A 12758-nucleotide genomic window follows, 5' to 3' on the forward strand; every position below is an offset into this window, starting at 1 on the left:
TTTTTTTTTTTTTGGCTTATAATATTTTCTTTTCTTTTTTTTTTCTTTCTCCCCACCCCTACAGATTTTTCTCTCGATATTTGGGTTTTTTAAAAAATTAGAGTCTCTTTAAAACCCAGCCATGACCTGGAAAAAATGCTGGGATCAGTCTTATATAAAGCTTACAAATAAAAGCCTTAAAATTTAGTGCCATAAAGCTTGCGTATATAAACATGCTTATACTTAGGGTTCTGTATATACCCTAGAAAACCTGTTCTCCAAAAGTTGGCTTGTGGATGAATAGACACTCTTGTAATTCGCCCAAATGCCTTTGATCACATAATTTAATGAACAAGTTAATTCAAGTTGGCCAGCAAAATAAAATGTCCTTAAAATTACTGACATACACTTTGGCTAGGTTGTTGGCCAGTCGTGTTAATATTTACCTTTATTAGAAAAACACAGGGCTGGGGATTTAGTTCAGTGGCAAAAGCGCCTGCCTGGCAAGCGCAAGGTCATGAGTTCGGCTCCCGGTACCGGAGAAAAACCAAAAAAAAAAAAGAAAAAAAAGAAAAACACAATGTCTGCTTTCCGTTTCAAGGCCCACAGCCTTTAGGGCTTCCTTGGGCAGAGAAACAGCTGAAGTACTAGTTATGTTTGTCCAATATCCTGACTTCACAAGTAATATAAAACTAGTTGTTAAGACAGGTAAATTAAGATATAAATGTATACAGTGAAAGACCTGAGTCAGCAGTAGCTAACTGTAAATTCGAGCATTCTTGGCTTCTTGAGGTTTTTACAAAGAAGATAAATGGGTTTATTAAATAATTTTCATAAATTATTACTGTATACAGAAGGTTTAAGACTGCTTCCTTAAGGTTACCAAGGACTAAAATTATAATGTATAATTCTGGGTATAAAATTGTAAACAAGGAAAACTTTCCACTTAAGGAGAACCCTTAGGGTCTGGGGGACCAAGGACAGAAGCCCTCAGCGGCTGCCACAAACAGCTGCCAGAACCAGATCTGCTGTTCATGAAAAGTCTACAAAACCTGAGCTGATGAACAAAGGGTTTATATTTTATCAAGATACTTTCTTGTGTTTTCGGCTATCAGGCTTTTGATTGCTTCAAACTGAGTTTTAACTACTCCAGGTTCATGTAAATGTCTGTCTGTCTTAGTTACTGTTCTTGTTGCGACAAGACGGTGAGACAAAACACTCACCACCCACAAGTTAAGGGAGGGAAGGTTTAGTTAGCTCACAATTTGTAGAGGTTTCAGTAAATACTTGGCTGGCTCCAAGGCAGAGTGGCACATGGCAGAGGGGCATCACCGAGAACAGTTCATGACACCCACAAGATAGCAAAAGCAATGAGAAAGAAAGACAAGACCCTTTGTGTCCCTTATATTGAATGCAGGCTACCCGCCCTAGAGTAGTTGTAGCACTCACACCCTTACTCTTAGCCAAAACTATGCCAAATCAGTCAGTGGACTGACTTACTAAATGCACATCCTTAATCCCAGCATCACACACTCTACATCCAGCCACTTCTAAAACGCCCACCCCTATGACCGCATGAGGCTTTCGGGGGGACATACAGACACAAACTATAATGTTCTGCCCCTGGCCCCCCAAAGACTTACGCACATCCCTTTACGCAAAAGGCATTTAGTCCATCTGTAAGAGTTGCCAAATCCTAACAGTTTCAGCATTGTTAAAAATTCCAAGTCCCAGGTCTCCTCTGAGATTCAAGGCAAGCTCTTAGCTGCAAGCCCCTGTACAAATGAAAAGGAAATTCCAACATTCAATGGCACAGGATAGACATTTCCATTTTGAAAGGTACAAATGGGGATACAAAGAAATGGGACCAAAGCAAGTCCAAAATCCACTAGGGCAAACATTAAGTCCTACAGTTTCATGTGAAGCATTCCAGCAATCTGTGGCAAGATCTACCTCTAAAGGGTTTGGGTGGCCCCGCCCCTATGGCATTGCTGGTGGCGGCAGCTCCCATGGCTTCTCTCTGGGGCTGGCTCTGCTTCCTCCATGCAGTTTTTCTCAGACCATCCACGTTCCTGGCTTCTCCAAACTTCTGAGGTCTGCACTGCACCTTCAGCTTCACACACTGCCCTCTCAGAGACACACTGCCCGGCCGCCCCAGGCTTCTTCTGAAACCTAAGCAGAACCCTTCCTGACCTTACAACTCTTGCATTCTGCATGTACCTAAAGCAAGCACCACATGTATGATGCCAAGGTCTGCTGCCAGATGAAGCAGTAGCCAGGCTTTCTTTTCTCTTGGCCATAGGGGTCCAGGGCCTAGGAACGAAATCCTGAGGAAAACTTCCCCGGGCCAGTGCCATTCTGGACCACAGTGCCCAAGCTCTCTTCTTAAAGCAGTTTTTCACTTTTGCAATTTTGAGGCTGCAAAGGGTGGAGTCCTGCTGCTTTTTGTGATGCCCTCAAGCCATCCTTTCTATTCTCCTGTTCCTTCTCAGCAGTCAGTATCTCCTCTCCTCTATCTTTGCAGGACACAGCGTTATTGGAGCTTCCTTTCTTGCCAAACACACAATGTTTTAAATCATTCTGCTGTGCTTTTTGCTCTTGATTCCCAATATGATTTGGCTAAAAGCCCCCAACAATAGCCATGCCACCAGCTCAACATTTGACTGCCTCAAAATTTCTTCTGCAAGATTAGCCCCCTCCCCCTAGTCTCGGTCTCAGGCTAAGTCTGGATATGAGTTAAATGAAAACAGACTTTCTGCCAATGTGTAACACAACATCTAGTTTCTAGCAGCCAGTACAGTCCTGCTTCCCAGCAGAAACTTCCTAAGCCTGGACTTTACTGGCTTTCTGGCCTTCTGAGCTCTGACAAGAATCTCCCATGATACAGCCTAAGGTGTTCCAGCTCTAGCTTTTCAGCTGGCATCTCTCAGTCATTCCAAACTCTTCCCACAAGCCATTCCCAAAGGCTCCTGAACCACATGGTCAGGTTATAGTCACAGCAGCAACCCCACTTCTCTGGTACCAAATTCTTACTTTTCTTTTTACTGAAATAAAGTATCTGACACCCAAAATTAAGGGTGAAAAGATTTATTTAGCTCACAGTTTGTAGAGGTTTCACTCTGGTTAAGTAAACAACGATTATTTTAGGTTATTATATTTGGCACCTTTCACTTATGCATAGGAGACCCCTTTCACCAGGAAGTTGAACCCATACTTTCTATAGATTGGCAAGTTTCAGATATCCACCCCCAAAACACAAACATACCCAGAGCCAGAGCACAATACACCTTTCTCTTGAGGGCCTGCACTCTATTTCCTGTGTGTACTGCTTTAACTCTGCCTAATAATTAACTTCTGTCTCTTTAAAAACAAGTTCTAATTTTATATGTTGGAAATTTCTTGAAAGTTCTGGTTTTGTGGTAGTCTTCAGGATTTTGCATGTATATAATTTATCATCTGCGAATAGGGATAACTTGACTTTCTCCTATTTGTAGTTCCGTTTTTATTGTCTCACATCTATTACTTGCTCTAGCTAAAATTTCAAGTACTATATTGAATAAGAGTGGAGAAAGTGAATACCTTTGTCTTGCTCTTAGACGAAACACTTTCACTTTTTCCCTATTGACTATGGGTCTGTCACATAAAACCTTTATCATGAGGTATGATCCCTCTTATAACTCTTTTGTTCAGGACTTTTATCATGAAGGGATGTTGAATTTTATCAATGGCTTTTGCTGTGTCTATGGTGATGAACATAGGACTTTTATCCTTCCATTTTATTTAAGTGATGTAATATATTTATCTGCAGTTTGAATCATCCTTGCATGGAATAGAACCACCTTGATCATGATGTATGTAGTAATCACTTTTCCTGTTTCTGGGACATAGTAGGGAAGCGCACGACTTAAGTTTATTTAGCTCACAGTTTCAGAGGATGCAGTCCATGGACAGCTGGCTCCAAGGCAGAAACATGGTGGTGCAAAGCTGTTATATCCTGGTGACTGGGAAACAGAACAGGGTAACAGTACAAGAGAGGAAAGGGAAGCTGGGCATGATGGCGCACGCCTGTAATCAGAGCAGGTGGGTGGCTGAGGCAAGAGGACTGCCATGAGTTTGAGGCCAACCTGGGCTACACAGTGAATGCAAAGCCAGCCTGAACTGCCTAGTGAGACCAGGTCAAAAACAAAACTAAAAGAACTGATTTTTTTTTTTCTGTTCTGAAGTTAAGTTATGACAGTTCTTTGAAAATGTCTTGTGAAGTCACAGCAAAACTGAAATCCCCCAGGGCACTGACAGATGCACCTAACCTGGACCTCACGGGAAGGTGTCGTGCGCTTTCTTCCAGATGTGGCTGAAGCCCTGCAAGAGGGCAGACATCCCCAAGCGGCCGAGCTATGTCGCACCACTGTACAAGACCAGCGAGCGGAGAGGAACCCTGTCCACCACAGGCCACTCCACCAACTTCGTGATCGCCATGACCCTCCCCTCTGACCACCCCGAGGAGCACTGGATTGGCCGGGGTGTGGCACTGCTGTGTCAGCTCAACTCCTAACCCCCAGAGGCCACTGCCTGGGCCCATTTCTTGTTAAGATGGCTGAGTAAAGAGTATTTTGTTCAAACAAGTTTTTTTGGCTTCAATAAATCTGAGTAACTTTCCTAACTATGAATTTACTAGGTGCGAATGCAGCCCACACTTATAATAAATGACACGTCAACATAAGGACATTTTCTGAAGCAGTGAAGGAAACATGGCGTATCTGCTCTTTTGGAATAACTTTATTTTGGGAGAGTTCCATAAGCATTAGGAACATACATAAAATGACATACCACTGTTGACAATGAAAAAAACAGCATATGATCATTTCCAGCTTTATAAATTTTTAAAAAATGATTTCAGTTACAGCAAAAAAGTTTAGATATTTTAGCAAGAATCACCTTGCAGGACCATAATCACATTTAAGCCACTGACTTACTATTAATGGAAAAAACTCACACTGCACATAGTCACTATAGTATTTCTAGCATAATCACAGCTGATTGAATGCAATGTGATATACATCAAAATTCATATGGATGTCACACAGTGACAGCATTGTACAAGTAACATTAACGACCTCCAACAAATGTATGTTAAAATCAGACTGGTCAAGCTAATGGAATGTTGGAGCCAAAGAGAAATGTAGTGGAATTAAGATTGTCTAGTAAGACTTGAAACTATGCAATTAGAAAAATGATGTGAAAACTAAACACTGGTGGAACCCTATCAAAATACTAGCAGCAACTGTTACAGCCCTCTTATGAAGTTAAGAAAATCTAGCAAAGAAAGATAATACCACTTCTGAAGAATATAAAACTTTATATACCTTAGCATAACCTATCTGCTTTAAATGAGGCATTTATTTTAAGACTGGGAATATATTCCAGCTGTTGCTTTTAAATGAAGCAGATTTAAAGCTGGAATGCAGAATCTTCCTTGGGCATAAAACCCAAAAATGAACCGTAACTATCGCCTGGTTCAGAAAGCAAGATCCCTTGAAGTTGGCAGTACTAAATCAAATGTCAGCACCTTTCTGCTGGGTGGCTTGAGGGGCCAAGCAGTGAGATGAGGGCTGTCCCAATTCAGTGCCTGACGCTGAAAACAATGTCTGTGGTTTAAAAAAATACTCCGACTTACTACAAAGAGGCCACGAGAAAAGCAGAAGCAATTTCCAGATTCAAGCACAAATTAAAGATGTAACAACACCACGCTCCCCACCTTGCAGCGTCAACAAGAAACACTGGCAACAACCTATGAACGCCTGGACGGACGCACACGCTGCTCCCAAAGTTTGGTTTTCGGAGGAAGCGAGGACTCAGTGGAGACACCTCACATGGAATGGAGAGTTTGGCTCTGACACGTCTGAGTGGGAAGATCTGAAGAGCTACGCTGGCTCCAGGCAGGGGGAGACACAAACCGGTGGGCAGCAACGCGTGGCACGAAGTGTAAACGAAGTCTACATGCAGGGCTAGCGCTACAGGCCACGCACCAAGTTCGGGGAAACGTGGCCTGCGCATCTCACAAGTCATTTACAAGTATGATCCGTAGGAGAACGGGTACTGAGCGAGACACTGGTCTCCATCCTATCAGGCACCAACAGCACGTCCTGGCACAAAGGAGCCAGAGACTACAGCTCAGTCTCCGACCCCACGGCCACCCAGCATCGCAGGGTCTTCACCGTGCGGGTGACATTTCCTGCACAGTGCACAGGTAGCCGTCACCTTGGACTCACTGCCAGTCACAGCCTGGGCCTGGGTCCCGACGCCAAGCTGGCAATGTGAACACCTGGAGCTTGAACCTCCCAACTAACCTAGCTATATTTTCAAGTTGGAAAACCGAGTAATTTAGACCATGTTTGGGTTCATTTCTTTGATATGTCCTAGAAGGTTGTAATCTTAAGTAAAAAACATTGACCACATGCTCTGACACGCCCCACCTCCCCCCAAAGCCCCCAAACAAAAACAAAATTATGGTTAAAAAAACAGAAAAATACTCCCAAATACCAAGTATTGTAATAGTACAAAGAACCATTATGAATCTGTCATTAAACTGAAGCTCACACAAACATACAATCACAAATTTCAGTAGTTTAGGCTGCAAGTTTAAACACTATGCAAATATATACAAAAATAGTAACTCTAGATTCAAGAATAAGGGTTTCCCCAATGCTAAATTCATACTCTAATGCAGCCTGAGCTTTCCTCTAGGTCCTAGCCTACTGTGTGGTTTCAAAGTTGTGTCAAGTTGATCCCTATCACCGTACAGACAGACGGAGCAGAAATAAAGGGCGCTGCATTTCATTCTCAGCACAGACTCGTCTGCCCAAAGTTCATTTCAAATATTCTTAAGGTTTAAATGATTTTTTGGTTCAATTTCTATTTCTGCATAGCCACAGAAGTTTCTACTAATAAGGAGACTACTTTAGTGTTTTATATGATTATTTTTTTAAAAGTCTGAATCAAACATATACTGACGTTAGTTCACGGAGTCCCTCTTGTCCTCTGTCTCACACTGTAAAATATCCCATACGCGGGACGAGTACTGAGCACCGGTCTGGGGAGAGGTTCAACCTACGGACTCCTGAGCAGCGCCCGCCGCGCGGGGCCAGCGGCCAGGCCGCGCGGGACGCCCGCGTCCTCGGAGGGGCTCACTGGCAGCTCAGAACTGGATGTCGAGCACGATTTTGTCTTCATAGAGCGCGATGATGAGCATGATGGCGAAGCCGAACAGCAGCCCCAGGTTCTGCAGGACGAACTGCCCCACCGGGCAGAAGCCGTGCTCCTCGTTGTCCCCGTCTCCGTGCAGCATTTCCGGGAGCTGGGGAGAGGAGACACAGCTTTAGACACAGCGACACGTCCGTGCAGTCTGCACAGGGCAGCTCCCCGCTCCAGTTCTAGTACAACTGCTGCACCTTTCTTCTCCTGTCTCAGCGCTGTAAGGGAAACCTCTCCTCCCTTCAGAGTCCCTCACCGCTCCCCGTCGGCCAGGCACGGGGGTGACCCACACCGCCCCCATCAGTTCCGGCCTGGGCACCGACGCCCCGGCCGCCTGACCGGCCCACTGGCTCGGCCGCACGGGCGGACGCCAGAGAGCACAGAACTGGACGCGGAGCACGACTTTGTCTTCACGGAGCGCTCCGGTGTCCGCCCAGACGTCCTCCGGGCACCTCAAACTAAACCGTGTGGCGCTGCTGAGATCTGACCACAGGGCTTTAAATAAGTAAAACTCTTCCCGTAGCAAAGGCGGCCTTCATAAAATAAAAAGGCAGTCGGGTCACTCGGGCTCCTCAGAGTCACAGACCGTTAGCACACCTGTCATGATCTGCTTAGCATCGGCCTATGGACCATATGGACACCATTTCCAATCCATTTCTTCTACTCAACATTTAGAAAATCTGTCATTTTGGGTGAAAATAAAAACCTTAGAAAATATACACACTTTGTTCCCTTTCTCTTGAACACTTACAGCACTTCTAATGTAACCGTGACACCGCAAAACATGTCATTCTGTTTGCCGGCTTGTTTTGCAGTAGTTATTTCAGGCTGTTTCCTCAGCGTCAACCTTGGGAGCGGACGTGCTGCGGAAGTGACGCGCCCCTCCTCGCTCCGCTGAGCCCTGTGCGTGCCTAAGCCTCCCTCAGATGTCCTACCACACACAGCAGCCCCGCGCCGCGCCGGCCTCCTCTCCGTGGCGCCAAACAAGGTGTGCCACGCGATCACGACACGCGCCAAGAGCTGCGGTGAACGGCGCTCCCCTCTGCACACAGCCTTACCGTAAAACCCTCTTACGGTACGCACGCATGAGCCAGGGAGGCCCAGCTCAAAGCAGAAGGAGAGATCAACTGCAGTGCTGCCTCCAGGACAAGCAGGCGGCCGGGGGCACTAAGCCAGGCTGTGGCCCACGGCAGACTTCACGAAGGCCGTCCTGCCCGCAGGGCCCTCGGGGACAACCCACCGCTTCAGACTCAAGGAAGAGACACCAAAACTAAGCAGTGATTTGCGGAACCAGGGAGAACAAGAGGGCGGCAGCTGGAGGAGAGGCTGAGTTCACAGAGGCCTCTCTCCCCAGGGACAAGGATGGCCCGGCCAGCAGCGCCCACAGGGCCAGAAAAGCAGGGCTGGGAGCAGCATGCAGGGCTGCGTGGCTGAACACAACACGTCTTCGTGATACACGGAGGGGGCTGCAGGGGCCCAGGAAGCAAGAGGCCAGAGGACACTGAGGAGACGAGCGATTCAGAGGTCTGCGGAGAGAAGGCTACCCAGACGTAACAGAATGCAATATGCCAGAATCCCTTCTTTTGAGAATAGGCATTAAATCTGTGATTACAAGTTCAGGCTGTGTACTTATGAAAGGAGACTACGTGACAGTCTGCCTCGGAATAAAAGTGCATGTGCTATCCGGTTAAAAACAAACCAGACTGCTAGCTCTACAGAGACACTGTCATATTTGGGGTCTTACAGCAAAATTAAAGTCAAATTGGCAGTGTTTAGCCTTATTAGCTTTAGGCAAAAGTTAGCAAAAAAAGGTTTACAACTTGAATTTCTTGGAATACACACCACTGCCTAAAGACTGGCTCAGCAGACATTTTTACCATATACCAAGCTTGACAAAGGATTTTGTTCAACAGCAATAAAATACTTCTGTCCCAACATCACAAGACCTGCAGAGCAGTGTAACTATTCTGTAATCACATATAATGCTGCCATTTTTTTAAAACAGTGACATCATCTGGTCAGAAATTTTCAGCATCCAAACTGTTTCCCCAGAAAGGGTATCTACCTCAACGGCTCTCCACCAGTAAACACGCAGGGTGCCGCTTCTTCAACGCAGCTTCTACCCCATAGGACAGTCCGGCCTCAAACCACTGCAGGGTTCCTTCCGTTTCTGAAAGCTGCAGTCTATGTGCGGGTTTAGGCTAAGAAGAAAGCATGCAGCATCTTACCATGTCCACCAGAGCCACGTAGAGGAACATGCCTGCAGTGATGGCGAAGATCCAGAGCGTGATGTTGTTGGCATACTGGCCCACCGCCGTGCCGATAAGCATGCCCACGTATGCCATCATGGCGGAGAGGAGGTTGTACACAATGGCCTGCTTCACCGTCATGCCGGCCTTCAGGAGGACAGCGAAGTCACCTGCCGCCAAGACACAGGGGACAGTTTCGGGCCAGTGTGAGTGGAGAAAACCAGTGAGAATGAACAGCCACATTTAAAAGATCCCTGTTAACAATGGTGGCTGGGACGGAGCTTCTGGGGGTGACAGAAGCCCATACCTGTTAGAATGCAAAGAACTATCTACACAAAATGTCAGTATCACTGAATGAGAACTTAAAATGTATTTTTGGAAAGAAAAACAGTCAAGAAGAATACAAAAGTGCCCTGCTCTTCTAAGTAACAGGAGCTCTCTGCTCTGCCTTCTTTCTTCAGAAAGAACGGGCCCGTGGAGGACAAAGACAAGCAGCTCTCTCTTCTGGGACTCACATCTACTTTTTCCTCCAGAAAAACACCCAGCCTTAATTCTGAACCTCCAAGTGTAAGAGGAGTGAGCGCTCTCCCCGCAAGTGGGCTCTCCCCATGATGAGGCGGCACAGATGGGCCTGAGGGAGCGTGTCAGTCACGGAGCTGAAGACAGAAGCACACAGAGGAAAATCCTGAGGATTTTCTCCCACTCATCTGTCTGCAGCTGGAACACTGGCGAAAATGATTAATTTCTGCTCTGAGAGCTGCCAGGCCAGCAAAGCTCTGTCACAGATAACTCTTCAATCTCAAGTCTAAAGCAATAGATTTACTTATGAACAGTTCTTTCTCCTTTAGTTACCCAATGTTCCAACATCCAATCACCTACTGAACACTTCCTACACCAGTAAGGTGCTCCATGACCCGCTGATTGGCTTGTTTCTTTATTTCAAAAAAGAATACTAACATCTACACACCTAAAAATATCCATCACTGGCTAAATCTGGTGCACTGACCTATGTGTTTGTTCTTTTAACAATACCAACTGCTTTCATTACCCTAGCTTTACAGTAAGTAGGCCTTGAAGTCAACTTTTTCTTTTTCAAAATTCCTAGCTATTCAACTTCCTTTCCCTTTCCATAAAGGGAAGGCAGTAAATAAATCTGCAAGAAGTATTAATGTCTTAACAATAAGGAGTCTTCCGGTCTGTGTACCTGATATGAATCTTTCTTCACTTAACCTGGTTCTGATTTCTTTTGTTGGTAATCTGTGGTTTTCAGCATACACTATGTATATTGTGTTAGATTAAGCTAAACAGCTCATCATTTTAGTGCCACTGTAAATAGTAATTTTTAAAAATTTAAATTTTCAATTATAGACTGTTGGTATATGTCAATATAAATGTTTTTGTGTAATAATCTTTGATCAAGTCAATCATGTCATTTGAAATGTATTATGTCCTAGTCTTACTTTAGGTTATGAATTCCCCAAAATTTCTGCACATTTTCTGCTTTCTCTGAACTTCTCTTCTCTGTAAGAACCTACATAAACATCTTAAAAATAAATCAAAGGACTTCCCCATAACTGGGCTCTATACTAAGTCTACTCATCTTTTGATAAGTAAGTATTTTCCTTCCTGGTGTCAATGGATTTCATTAGCACAAGGAATGAAGTGTACTTGTCAAGCTGTAAAATCAATGTTTTCTAATGCTGTAATTCTGTGAACATTTGCTAACATCAATTCCTGAGATTTTTGAAAAAAAATTACACGCTGGGCCTGGTAGTATGTTAACTATAATTTCCATACTCTAGGAAACTGAGGCAGGAGGATCCCAGTTTAAGTTCAGTCTGGGCAATTTAGCAAGACCCCATCTGAAAATAAAATAGTAAAATGGGCTGGGAAAACCCTGTGTTCCATCCCCAGTATTAGGGAGAAGGTAATTTCAGGGTTCTTCATTCTTGTTTTAAATGCTTTAGTACAGATTAAATCTATACAGTGAATGTTCAATCTTCCCTGGAAAACCAAGCACATTACAAAAATTTTATCTTGAATTTCAATTTAACCCTTAATACATATAAGGAGGAAAAATATTACACTGCTATAGCATCTCTGAGCTGAGTCTTAACATAGCAGAAAATGCCCCATCCAGCCAGTATATTTTCATTTGTTAGTTGCCGAGGTAACAGTTCCAGATATAGTTATTGTTATTTTTGTGTTTTAGAAATAGCTGGTCAGGTGGGGCATGGTAGCGCATGCCTGTAATCCCAGCAGCTAGGAGGCTGAGGCAGGAGGATCATTTGGAGTTCGAGACCAGCCTATGCTACATAAGTGAGCTCAAGGCCAGCCTGAACTGCATAGCGAGACCCTGTCTCAAAAAAAAAAGAAATAGCTGATCAGGCTGGTGATATAGCTCAGCAGCACAGTGCCTGCCTGCACAAGGTCCTGAGTTTGATTCCTGGTACCAAAGAAAAAGAAAAAAAAAGAAATAAAGAAATGGCTGGTCACTGTGATGCATACTGTGATGCATAGCTGGTCACTATGGTGCATACTGTAAGAAGCAGTCAAAGACAGCCAAGTACTCTGCCTCTGTACTTCCCCTTGCAGGCCCCATAAAAACCTCCCTCCCTGTGCCTTCGTGGCCTGACATCCTAGAAATGACCCCACTCATTACCTGTCAACGTGAAATAAAGCTGCCCCCAAATCCTGGGTGTCCTGTCGGTGTTTCTACTTGCCTGTGCATCTGGTGTGTTGCCTGGCTTCCTTGGTCAGCTGTCACAGCCCTCGTAGACAGAACAGGGACTCTGCAGGCCCCAACAAGGTGAGCCTCAAGATCTCTCAAGCCCCCAGGAGGTCTGGAGGATTCCCAGCTCCCTGCTCATGGGGCTCACATCAAAACCCAACAGGAGGAGGATCCAGTTTGCCTGCCTGCCTGCCTGCCTGATTCTGGTAAGATCTCCAGGGGCACCCCAGCTAGTCAGTCAGTCCTGCTTAGCTGTGCCGCTCTTGAGGGAAGGGGGTTGGAATGTTCAACCTCTAGTGCCCGCTGAATGAATGTACGAGTGGAGCAGACAGCATAAGCAGTAGGCTGCTCCGCCTGTGCACCAAGACTGGGAGGCTCTGGTCACGGTGGCTGGCTGGGCCTCACCTGCGGTTCTGTGGTGATCGACATATGGCATAATGGAAGCCTCACATCCTCTTTAGCTAAGTTGCTTCTAGGTCTCTGCAAGAGGCACAGCCAGGTGAGCATCTGAATGGTCTCTCTCTGTGGGGCATCCACTCTTTGTCTGT

The 12758-nt window shown here is 45.3% G+C and overlaps 2 protein-coding genes across 4 annotated transcripts in view; one reads left to right on the forward strand and one right to left on the reverse strand.

Annotated features, from left to right (window-relative positions):
* Positions 1–4601, forward strand: part of Dnah7 (dynein, axonemal, heavy chain 7) — a 236519-nt gene extending 231918 nt beyond the window's left edge. The window contains exon 64 of one of the 2 annotated variants that reach the window (XR_001233192.1): positions 4325–4410. Coding sequence is in view for 1 of the 2 variants with exons in the window: in XM_005373280.2 (XP_005373337.1) it covers positions 4325–4531 (207 nt within the window). In the remaining variant the exon portion in view is untranslated. Of the gene's footprint in view, positions 1–4324 lie in introns of both variants that reach the window. The other variant, XM_005373280.2, reaches the window with a different exon arrangement.
* Positions 4602–4733: 132 nt separating this feature from the next.
* Slc39a10 (solute carrier family 39 (zinc transporter), member 10) overlaps positions 4734–12758 on the reverse strand; it is a 53156-nt gene continuing 45131 nt past the window's right edge. For both annotated transcript variants that reach the window (XM_005373283.2, XM_005373284.2), the window contains exons 9-10: positions 9459–9649; positions 4734–7333 (exon numbers count right to left, since the gene is read on the reverse strand). In XM_005373283.2, coding sequence (XP_005373340.1) covers positions 7175–7333; positions 9459–9649 — 350 coding nt within the window. In that variant the 3' untranslated portion in view covers positions 4734–7174. The remainder of the gene's footprint in view (positions 7334–9458; positions 9650–12758) is intronic.

This window comes from Chinchilla lanigera, unplaced genomic scaffold (genome assembly GCF_000276665.1).
Source record: "Chinchilla lanigera isolate Chin_1 unplaced genomic scaffold, ChiLan1.0 scaffold00002, whole genome shotgun sequence".
Classification (NCBI taxonomy): Eukaryota; Metazoa; Chordata; class Mammalia; order Rodentia; family Chinchillidae; genus Chinchilla; species Chinchilla lanigera.